The sequence below is a fragment of the Prosopis cineraria genome, unplaced genomic scaffold, assembly GCF_029017545.1.
Source record: "Prosopis cineraria cultivar Desert tree isolate PC_DT_omini unplaced genomic scaffold, ASM2901754v1 PC11, whole genome shotgun sequence".
Taxonomy (NCBI): Eukaryota; Viridiplantae; Streptophyta; class Magnoliopsida; order Fabales; family Fabaceae; genus Prosopis; species Prosopis cineraria.
The window spans coordinates 322,969-335,741 of NW_026555342.1; the positions used below are offsets into that span (position 1 = coordinate 322,969).

General features: G+C 28.5%; 2 protein-coding genes across 2 annotated transcripts in view; one reads left to right on the plus strand and one right to left on the minus strand.

Annotated features, from left to right (window-relative positions):
* The window catches only part of LOC129285434 (beta-ureidopropionase), a 34,887-nt gene that overhangs the window by 2,650 nt on the left and 19,464 nt on the right, over positions 1-12,773 (minus strand).
* LOC129285433 (receptor kinase-like protein Xa21) lies at positions 304-5,090 on the plus strand (the record flags this gene model as incomplete). The annotated part of the gene is given in 6 exon segments (XM_054921145.1): positions 304-446; positions 737-880; positions 1,356-1,499; positions 1,941-2,159; positions 2,767-4,524; positions 4,645-5,090. Coding segments are annotated over 5 exon segments (2,595 nt in total). The 3' UTR covers positions 5,013-5,090.

Genomic DNA, 12,773 nt, shown 5'->3' on the forward strand with positions numbered 1-12,773 from the left:
CATTTCTTAATGGTAAGTACAATATTAATTAGTTAGTTTGCCTATATTAAGTGATTGGAGGAAGCACGTAGACATACATCCAAACACACACATGTATATTTTAACACTCAAAAGATTGGGTCAATTTATATGGTTCCTTAAAGATTTTCTTGCTCCATTATGTAATTCTATCTCACTTTTTCTCTTCCCAGACACGCCATGATCAATTTAATTAACATCATGTTGGAATTTCAGAGCCTTAGCCTTATAAAGCTTTAATGGAAAGTAACATTTTTTTTTGCACTTATTTTAAATTTTAAACAGGTGAAATTCCCTTGTCTCTTTTCAATATTTCTTCATTGAGAGAAATAAATTTAGGTCGAAACAATCTACAAGGTAATATCCCAATATCAATTGGTACTGGGCGTTGCTTGAAAGATTAGATTTAAGTTACAACTCCTTTACAGGTACGCTTATTTACCCATCTTATAATTTTTTTTTTCAATGTGTAATTTTTGGCTGAAATATTCTTTTGATTCTCTAATTTTATATAAAAATGAGACTCATTTTATTCTAGGTTTAACATTAAAATTAAAAGAAAAATAATTGCTTAAAATAAAATTAAATATATATTCCCATTAATTAATTAATTCTAATCCAGATAATTATTAAATTCAACAAAATTTAATTTAGCATGGTTAGGATTATTGTCATTATAATATTAATTATGCTTTTTCTCATTTTTAATTTTCAATAGGTGAAATTCCATCGTCTCTCTTCAACATTTCTTCATTAATGGTAGTGTCTTTAACAAGAAACAATTTAAAAGGTAGACTTCCATCATCCATCGGCAATTGCACGTTGTTGGAATATTTATATCTAGAACAAAACTCCTTAACAGGTATGCTCAATCTACTCAGTCATTAATTTTATTCTATAACAAAATTCTATTCATCATATAATATTATATAGGGAAAATTAATATGTAGGTCTTGTAATTTCGATTTATCATAAAATTTTTTCTATTATATATGTCCATATGGGTGAAAGCAAAGCTTGTTTTATATTATCTCCAAAATTTCTAATTGAGAATACTTCAATTCCCTAAATCAAAATAAAAAAAAAAACGTTTACGCTTTTATCTTGTTGCAGAATCATTTTTCTATAATCAATAATAAATCAGAACGTTTAATTGACGAAAAGAAGCTGCACAGTACAGGGATTCTTTTGAAAATTGCATGACAAAAAAAAAAGGCATTTGGATTATCAAGAGAGACTACCCTAAAATATAGGCTTAATAAGCAAGGCATATGGATTATTAATAGTATGTAATATCATTAATTATCCTTTTTTATCACGCTTTAAATTTTAAACAGGAGAAATTCCATCATCTCTCTTTCGAAGTTCTTCTTTAAGAGAAGTGTATTTATCAGAGAACAGTTTAAATGGCAGTCTCCCAATGTCAATTGGAAATCAGACGATGGTGGAATATTTATATCTTGATTACAACTCCTTTACAGGTATGCTCAATTTACTCATATCCATCAATTTTATGCTTTAACAAAATTCCATTTATTATTTGAAAAGCACAGTTCTATAGCATCGCCAAATTTCTTGGTGAAAATACCTTCAGTCCTTAAATGGAAATAAACGTTTTAGTACACTTATATCTTCTAAAAGAATCATTTTTTTTTTCATAATCACTAGTAACTTAAGGCTAAAAGTTGTTGCTTATGCAAGGTAAAAAAAAAAAAAAAGAGTACAAAAAGATTCAATCCATTCACACAGAGACAGGCAGACAGACAGACAAAGGGAGTTTATAGTTTATTCATGCATACTACATAGACCAAAAAGCCACAAGTGTGCACACAAACACGCACCAAATTTGCAAGATATATGGCAAATGATCAGGTCATCTTAAATTAGTAAAGAAATTCAAAAATTGTGTGTTTTTTTCACAGGTGAAATTCCTCAATCTATTTTCAACATGCCTTCTTTGATAGAGGTTTATCTTTCCAACAACCATTTCAATGGTAATTTGCCAGAAGAGATATGTCAAGCGCTCTCTTCACTTGAAGTCTTTGTGGTTGTTAATAATCATTTAGAAGGAAACATTCCAAAATCAATAAGTAATTGCTCCTCTTTGCTAGCCTTGTTTTTGGATATGAACTCATTTTCAGGTATGCTCTATATTATACTCACCCTTCTCTCTCTCTCTCTCTATATATATATATATATGAGTTTGTGTGTGTGTGTGTGTGTGTTTTTTTCCCCCCCCTCCTAACTTGATCATTGATATATATGAAACGAAATGATAGTAAGAATCAAAATTTAACTTTTTAAACATTATACTCATAAATTTCTCCACATTACTTTCAAGAAGCTTAAAAAAAAAAAGGACGTGCGATCTTGTATTAGTGTCTTTATTATGACATTAAAATTTGAGACACGAATTGCACACTATTCATTTGTCGTTTTATTAATTGTTCTCAAAAGCTAGGAGGTCACTAACTTCATAGATGGATATGAAATTTGGATTCCCCACTTTAATGTATGGGCTAATAAGCATATCAAAAATTGGGAAGAACTCAAAATTAATAAGATATGTAGATTTTTTTTTCTTGTAATATAGAGAACTGGACTCAGATTTTTGAAACATGATTTTTGTTATATACAAAACATATCACCTGTTTTTTTTTCAATTTTTTCTATATTTTATTATGAAAAATGCTATCATCCATTAGTTTTTTTGGGGTTTATAATTATCCAACACCTTTTCGTTTCTAGGATTTATACCCAAGGAGATAGGCAATCTTGATAAGCTTGAAGAATTGGATTTCTCATCTAATAATTTCAATGGACCCTTTCCTTCCCATATATTCAACATTTCCACATTGACATTTCTCTCCCTGGAAAATAATTCCTTCTCTGGTTTTCTCCCATCAAATTTTGGAATTGGCCTTCCCAACCTGAATAAATTGCAGTTGGGACATAATCAATTTATTGGACAAATTCCAAATAGCATCTCAAATGCTTCTGAGCTCATCATGTTAGATTTGCCAGGTAATAAATTTAGTGGAGTTATACCCAATGTACTCGGAAATCTAACAAAACTGATAGCATTATATCTTGATGGGAATGATTTGAATGGGCCGATTCCAAATACAATTAACAGATTGCAAAGCCTTCAACATTTAAGCCTCAGTAACAACAGATTGCAAGGGCCGATCATAAACGAATTGTGCCAAATCAAAAGTTTGAGCGAGTTGTATCTAGCCAACAACATGTTTTCAGGAATGATTCCAAGGTGCCTCACAAATACTTCTTTGCGAAAGTTGGATTTTAGCTCAAACAAATTAATTTCTCATGTACCCATTTCTCTTTGGAGTCTTGAAGATATTTTGGTCTTAGACTTATCCTCCAATGCATTGAGTGGAAGAATTCCTCCCGAGGTATCAAACTTGAAATCAATTATAGTCTTGAAATTGTCAAGAAATCAAATTACAGGAAACATTCCTACAACCATGGGTGGCTTGCAAACTTTGCTAAACCTATCTTTGGCTCACAACAAATTACAAGGGCCTATTCCTGAATCACTTGGTGGCATGGTAAGCTTGGAGTTCTTGGATCTCTCTCAAAATCACTTGTCTGGTTTGATTCCAAAGTCATTGGAGTCACTTGTCTATCTAAAATACATTAACCTTTCATATAATTTGTTGCAAGGGGAAATTCCAAATGGTGGGCCTTTTGAAAATTTTACATTTGATTCGTTTATGATGAATAAAGATCTTTGTGGAAAGTCCCAACTACTAGTCCGGCCATGTAGAAAAGGAAATATACATAACTCAAGTAAGGTTATGTTGTTGTTAGAATGCTCATTGCCTGTCGTGGTTGTCATTTTTGTTGCTTTATGCATAATCCTTATTATAATAAAGCATAAGAGAGATCATGTTAATGATTCAGCCAACAAGGATTTAATACATTTTGAGACACAAATTAGGATATCCTATTATGAGCTTTTACGAGGAACAAATGGGTTTAATGAGAGTAATCTTCTTGGAAAGGGAAGTTTTGGATCAGTCTATAGAGCTGTTTTGCCAAATGGAAAGATGGTTGCTGTCAAAGTATTTAACTCAAGTCTAGAAGAAACATCAAGGAGTTTTGACACTGAATGTGCTACTTTGCGCAATTTACGTCATCGCAATCTCACTAAGATAATCAGTGATTGCTCAAATGGTGAATTTAAATCCATAATAATGGAATTCATGTCAAATGGGAGTCTTGACAAATGGTTACACTCTAATAACTATTATTTAGACATCCTACAAAGGTTGGATATTATGATTGATGTGGCAGCTGCTTTAGAGTATCTGCACCATGGTTCTCCTACACCAGTTGTTCATTGTGATATAAAACCAAGCAATGTATTGTTGGATGAAGATATGGTGGCTCACCTTAGTGATTTTGGCATTGCCAAATTGTTAGGTGAAGGACAAATGGAAATTTATACCAAGACTTTGGCTACGATAGGCTATATGGCACCAGGTAGTTTTTACACTAACATAATATTTATTATTTGATTTCTATTTAATTTTTACTATGTGAAATATTACATTATTCAATCACCAACAAATATGAACCATTCTAGTTCTTGACATATTACAGAGTATGGATCAAAAGGAATTGCTTCCATTAAAGGAGATGTGTATAGTTACGGTATTTTGTTGATGGAAATGCTTACAAGAAAGAAACCAACCAACGAGATGTTTGTTGAAGGTATGTGTTTGAAAGATTGGGTTTGCAAATCAACACCTCATTCAATTATCAATATCGTAGATGCCAATTTGCTGCCCAGTGATAGTCAAAATATTGACGGCATATTGTCACATATATCATCACTTCTTGAATTGGCCTTAGATTGTTGTTTTGATGTACCTGAAGCACGGATTAATATGGAAGATGTGGTGGTAATACTGAAAAAAACAAAGGCTCGTTTATCAAAAGCGCTAAGAGTTACACCACTAACTACTTGAATAATTGTTATTAAGTCAATTTTTATTATTGTAATAACATCCAGAAATGGAATGATGATGTTTAATTTTTTTGTGCTATTTCATATATGATGCATTTAAACTTTTATTATTGCAAATTTAGTGACAGTACATTTGAATTATGACGAGAACGTTAAATCCATTCTAATATTATCAAGCTCGTTAAGTTGATTATTGAACCAGTGGACTAGTTTATATTTTTAATATTTTAAAAAATATGTTGATTTTCTCAGACTTAATTATAGACTCATACTAGTGTTGATTTTCTCAGACTCGTGATTCACTCTGGTTAATGAAATATTTTCAAATTCAATTGTAGATATATGCATAGATCATATTAGACGACAATAAAGTAATGAGTACTATTTTCATAAAGATTTGGTAATCAAAACATGATTAAGAATCAGCATGAAGATTTCACTAAATTTTGAGTGAAAGAAAATATCATATCAAATAAAAAAAAATACAAATCAAATGTAAACTATAATTAATGTTTGTATTAGTTCTAAAATTTGACGACCAGGTTTACTATAATTAGATTACTTTATAGAGTTTGACTACCATTATGAATTGTAGTTAATTTAATACTTGCTAGTTTAGGTTCCTCAGTTACTCTCCAGTTTTAATCACCAACCCACCCTCACAAAGCATTTTACGTATTTGCCTATCGATTTAAGAAGAAAGAAAGAAACAATACAAAAACTTAAATCAAACTGATCAGTTTATAAACAAATGAGACTTGATATTTTTTAATATATCAGTTTGTGATGATGCATTAGTCACTTAAACACTTAATTAAACAAATACTGACTCAATATAGTATAGGTCAATCTTAAGCCCCCCTTTTTTCCCAAATAGTAAGGTATAGGTTAATTTAGTGCCGGTTCATTTTTTGTTTCAAATGTACTCTTTTAGAAAAGTATATTTGAAAGTTGGAAACTGCTATCAAAACATATTTTTAGATTGATTCGAGGTGTTAGTTTGATGCCTAAAATTTGTTCCTTCACTAAATGAAAATTTCCTAGACTTCAGCTTAATATAAAGACCAAAATATGAAAAATTCTAATATAAAATTAGCAGTGCAAAAGAGATGCCTTTAAAATGATAAAATGACTAATTAATGAAGTTGTGTTCTCTGAATTTTATATGAAAGCTATGCAATTATAACCTAAAATCAAACGGTAATGTAATGCAAGATGTTACTACAAATTTCTAATTATGGTTACCTCAACTTGCAAACAAGAATAGCCCAATTCAATATAAAATGAAGCATATACATAACAAAGGTATCTATGAAGTGATTGTGGATTAAAAAATTTGGGTTCAAACTACTTACTTTTAAGTAGATAGAAGGCATCTCACCGTTTTTAACTTTGCGCTTCTTGTCCATCAGGTAATATGTTTTCAATGCCATGTCATTAGATGTAGATGAAAAATAAGATATTGCAAAAAGTTAATTTTGTAAATAAAAAAAAAACAAAGCTTTAATTTACACAAATTAACTAACTCACATGTCAAACAAGCATTTCATCTATTGCTTGGGCCTTTAGCCGAAGAATTAAACCAGACGATGTTGTCCAAAAGGCAAAGAACTAGGCCTGTTCATCTGGCGTTTTTGTTCAGCTCAGCTAGGTCAAAAATTGCCCAGCCCAATCCAAAAAATAAAAAAAAATGACTTATGGACTGGGCTGGGCATTGGACAATATATGCTGCCCAAGATTTAGATATATATATATATATAGGTAATATGGACTTACATATTTTAGGGACGAAGACGGAAGAAGTTTAATCTTTGCTTTTAATATCTATTATTTATTTCTAGTGTATTGTAGAATCATTATATTTTCATGGAGAAAAATAATGGGCTTCTTGCATTTATGTAAAACTTTATCTCATAATTCATAGTGAAGTATAATATGTAGATCCTTATAGTTTTCCTCAATTTTAAATTAAGTCCATACAATTTATTTTATTTTAATTAAATATTTATAGTTTTATCCGTTATTTTTGTTAATTACTAGATGTTAAGGCCCTTGAGTTTTTTTTTCTTTTTCATCGACGTTGATTTTTGTGAACGCGCTTTCAATCTCATAATTTTTTTAACTACCAAGATTACCCTAATTAACTATATGGAAGTTAATCTTTTGCAAAATAAGATGATATACTTCGATTCACTGTATCAATGACATCGCAAATTGCTACTAAATGCTAAATTAATATTAAATTATTACGTTAATTTGTGCTTGCTTTATATCATGGATTCATGGTGAAAGATTGTATCCTTTAAATTCTTTTTTTTTTTGGGTAGTTAAAGCTCTTCAAATTATCTCAGGATATGTAGAAGAAAATATATTGGTATTTTTAAGCACCGAAAATATCTGTCTTCAACACCGAAAATAGTGCAATGAAAATGAAATGCGGTCTCCAAATGAAATTATACAACACGCAATTTTTAATGGGACAGACATATGAGCATCTGCTTTTTTTTTTTTTTTTGTATAAATTCTTCTTTATAGACTCAATTACCAATAAATAAAATAGTTTAGATGTTTTAAAAAATGGGTTGAATGATAACTTGACCCTTAAACTATAAGTCTGAGAGCATATGAGACACAATTATTGTCGTGCAATATTCTTCTAATTTTTAAAAATGGTGCAATACAATCTCTATCATCAATAAAAGTTTACTTTTACTTGATCAAAAAGTAAGAGAAAAGACTCAAAATTACAAATAGGACCTGACAGGAAAAACCGAGAAAATTTTCCTTGCTTTTTTTTTTCTTATTTTTTTATCAACTAATAATCAAAGTTAACTTTTATTAGTGATAGAATTACATTATATCATTTTCAAAATTAAAAAAAATTATTAAAAAAAAAGGTTTAGGATTCTAAACGCTCTTAGACTTGTCGTTTAAGAGTAAAATTGCTATTTACCCCCTAAGAAATTGATTTTAATTTTACTAATTTTTATTTTTTATTAATTTTGATTTTCTTAATGGGTGACTTAGGTACTAAATCTTATATATTTAATATACTTTTATCTAATCAAATTTAAACAAGTGAAATTTAATGTATTAATAATATTAATAACAAGAGTGTATTATAGAATAAATAATTTAGAGAAGATTCACATGTCTTAATTTAATTGTAAATAAATATATTAAATATATAAGGCTAAGTATATCAGTTTTTCTCCATTTTAATTTAGTTCAAATAATTTTCCACTTAGAATATATATTGGATCTAAATGGGTTTAGTCTATACATCAGTTAGGACTCATTTTGAGTCATTACATATAAGTTCCTACTCTCTCTCTATACATACATACATATATAGTGTAAAATTACAAAGAAAGAAACAAAAATGCCGCAGATATTAAATTATAGTTATGTAAATGAGGAGTATTTTGGTCCCAACATGTGATTTGACTGTAAATTAAATATTAGATCGATGGTTGAAAATAGAATATCTAAAATAAAGAGGATGTATATAGGTTAAAGTATACTTTTATCTTCTAATTTTATATATTTTATGAAATATTTTTTTAGTCTTTTAATCCTAAAATTGTTAATTTTAAATAATTATTTTTGATGTCAATTATTATTATAAAAATTAAACTTAATATGTCAACATTTGAGAATATTTTATTAATATTTAAAAATTAATATAAATTTTTTTATGATAAAACTAACGGTATTAAAATTAGAGGACCGAAAATATATTTTATAAAATTAAGAGATCAAAATAAAATCTTATGCAAAGTTAAATGAGTGAAGGAATACTTTAGCCAAGTATATATTATGTAATTTTTGGTTTCAAAAGAGGCTTCCATGGATTTTGAAAATGGAAAAAAAGTTACTATAAAAAGATAAATTATAAAGATGTTAGCGTATTTTACTATAAAAAAGTACTCATTACGTTAATCTTTACCTTTTTTTAAAGAAAATAACAATTAGGGACGATAAAAATAATAATGATAATTATAGGTCTTGAATTTTTTAAATTTCAATAACAAATCATGATCCTTATTTATAATAAATTATCTTTTGTTAATTGACTTGATATTTACAATAGATTTTTATAAATTTTCAACTAACGCTACAAAATTTTCAAGTATTTTTTATTGCTTTCCCAAGCGATAGCTAAAAGTTAGAAGTAATTGAATTTTAATTCACAATTGACCCTCATAAATTTCAAATAATATTACAAATAATTTTAAGTATATTTTATAAATTTTTTAAGCAATTTATCTATATATTGACAGAAAAAATTACAAGTGATTAGTTTATCATTCACAATTAACTTTCATAAATTGCCAACTACCTTTATAAATAATTCCAAGTATATTTTTATGATTTTTTAAGTAATTTATTTATATATTGATAGCAAAAAATTGATATTTATAATTGAATTTTATAAATTTTTAATTAACGTTACAAATAATTTCAAGTATATTTTATTAATTTCTTAACTAAATATTTATATTTTTTTAATTGTAAGTAATGACCATATTCTGTTAAATTTTAATAATTCATGATTTATAATTATCTTTAATGTTCTTATGTGATCATTAATTGTCATTTTCTTTTTTCTTTTAATATATCATGTTTCAAATTATTTATTTCTGTTAGTTTCTGTCTTCAAATTCTTAGTTTGCGTCCCGAGATTTAAGCAACGAAAATATCTTGTCTTCATGCCCATTTTTTCTACGCACTAATCAAATTGACCATCAAATCAAATGGAGAAATAATGCTGAATTATGGTCATTATCTGAATTTTTCTTTTGACAAATTAGATGAAAGTGTTTCTTTTTCAGTTCCAATTCCGAGCTATACTAAACAGGTTTTCTACACGTGAAAGGACAAATGTATCCTCACATGCTTCTTTCTAATATTCTTTAGGGGTATCCATCACCTGCCAACTTTGACCACAAATGAAATAATAAAATTAAAGTAAATGAATTTTGTGGGCCGCCGAGGTTAAATTATATGACACGCAATTTTTATAGAACCAATTGCCAATAAATAAAAGATTTTTTGTTTTAAGAAAATAATTTCACACTTTGTCATTTTTCTTTCTTTAACATGAATTCTTTTTTCATATTTTATATTTTGGAAAAATTAAAGACATAATCTCTAAAATTTCATTCAGGTTTTGTTTAAATCTAAAATATATCTTAGTTCAATACAATTTTAAGAATTTCAAAAAGTGATGAGTTGCCAAAATAATTCATAAGGAAACAATAATTCAAAGATCCGTTTCTCGTCAAATGATGTGTGACTTTGATATTTTTGTGAATGGAAAAATGATGACAAAAGAAATTATAGAAGGCACAATTTCTTTCTCTTCTTTCGCTTTAACGTCTTTTACGGTGCAATTTTCATAGTTATTTTTGTTCATATTACTATATTTTATATTTATTTTCTTAGTAATAGCTTTCTTAGTAATAGAGGGCATTTCAATTATATTCTACACACTAAAATAATAAGAAAGTTATTTATTCTCTCATTCTCTTACTTTTCCTTTTTGGCATTCTCTTATTCTCTTATGCACAGATATTTCTCAATTTGTTTAAAAAAATCAGTTCAAATAAATTTCCACTTACCATATTAATTAAGTTGTACCAAATGAAATTGGTTTAGTCTATACATGAGTCACGGACTCATATTTTGAGTTATGTATTAAAAAAAACACACACACACACACACATACAATGAATGTCCTTGATATTTTGTAGTTGTTTCTTGTCTTGTTGAAGGTGACTTTCAGGTCTGGCCGACAATGAATGTCCTTGCGGCGAACATCGATGTGGAACTGCTTTGCAATTCCATAGACTGATAGATGAACATTATTAAAGAGTCAACAATGATATATTACACTCCATTACTAGGCATTTTTTAAAAGTGTTGTTTGGTTCAAAATATAAAACATTTGGTAAGTTTTATATACTTTTCTTCAATTATACCATCAATTTATTATACTTCATTCAAGTAATTCATCAGTGTGTTTTGAATAAATAAAATGTTTTATTTATTGTACTCAAGGGTATGATTGAAAAGCCTTCAAAACTTTTAGAAAATTAAGATTTTAGCCAACTTTTTTGAGAAATATAAATTAGTTAACAATAACTTGTATATTGTGGTTCAAAGGGAGTAAATAATAAAAATAAATATTGAAAAGAAAATCTAAAAAAAAATTATTCGCTCAAAATAAATTATGAAACAAAAGAAAATTTAAGACGCTGGTTGATTAATGGCCACCAATTAGGGTTGGATTGAGTTGTTCAATTTAATTTCTTGAATCTTACCTCAAATGAGATTGCAATATACTAGTGAACTTCACATCATCAATAAAGGATTGTGCTTAATTTGTTTGATTAACTGAGTTTCTATTATAAGGAAAATGGTTGAGTAATTAAAATTAAATATATTTGCTTCACAAAATTTAGATTGTAAAAAAATTAACGTGCATTATACGAATATATTTGGTTATAAAATTGAGTTAATATAAACTTTTTTATTCCAACCAGTAGGGGTGTCCTTTTTCAATTTGGCATATTGTGTTCGCACACCTTGACTTGCTTTGGGTTTGAAACAGTATAAAATGATGTGTCCAATCTTGGATGCTTAATACTTGCAGTTTTGACGAGTCTTATATGCAAAAATGAGAAAACCTACTTCCTTCATTTTCATCTTCCTTTTCCATTCCTCCATAGCCTCTTTAGCTTGGAGTGAAACCAATATCACCACTGACAAATCTGCACTACTTGCTCTTAAATCCTCTATCACTTCTGATCCATACAATTTTTTAGCTAATTGGTCAATCTCCTCTTCTCCTTGTAATTGGGCTGGTGTTAGTTGCAATACTCGCCATGGAAGAGTCCGTTCCTTGAATCTTAGTGGCATTGGTCTTAAAGGCATAGTATCTCCACAGTTGGGTAATCTCTCATTCCTTGTTGAACTTGATCTTAGTAACAACAATTTTCATGGTCATATACCAGACGAGTTGGTTCAATTACGTAGATTGAAACTACTCAAGTTAAGTTTCAATGAATTTGATGGGAAAGTTCCAACGCAGATTGGAGATTTATCAACACTAGAACTCTTGAGTCTTGGCAGTAATAGTTTTAATGGGTTCATTCCAATATCTGTATGCAACTTGTCAAGGTTACAAATCTTGGATTGGGGTGAGAATTTAATTGAAGGGACCATTCCAGCTGAGGTAGGAAGACTTGAGCACTTGAAACAGTTACTACTCACGGTTAACCAACTTTATGGACCTATTCCCCAAGCAGTTTTCAACTTATCTTCGCTTGAACTATTGAATTTGTCATATAATGCTCTCTCAGGTATGTATCTTGAAAAGATTGTAAGATCTATATCTGTTTTTTATATAGAAGAAAATATATTTGGTTACCTTGATATAATTCCCTTTAGGATGATGAAATTAAATCTTTCTTTTTTTCCTTCTTATTTTTAGGAAACTCAAAATTCTTATATACTCCCTCCGGTTGAAAATATAGAACATCTTCTTTCTATCAGTTAAAATGTTTGTTCAAACTGTAAAACACTCTGCAGAAAGTGGATTGTATTATATTTTTCTTTTCATAAATGTCCTTATTAAATGTATTGTAGAGAGATATTATATGAGAAAAAAGTAATAAAAGTAATTAAAATAGATTAATTTTCATTGGAGGGTAATCTTAGAAAGTAGTAATAATGTTTTTTTTCCACCTATTTAATG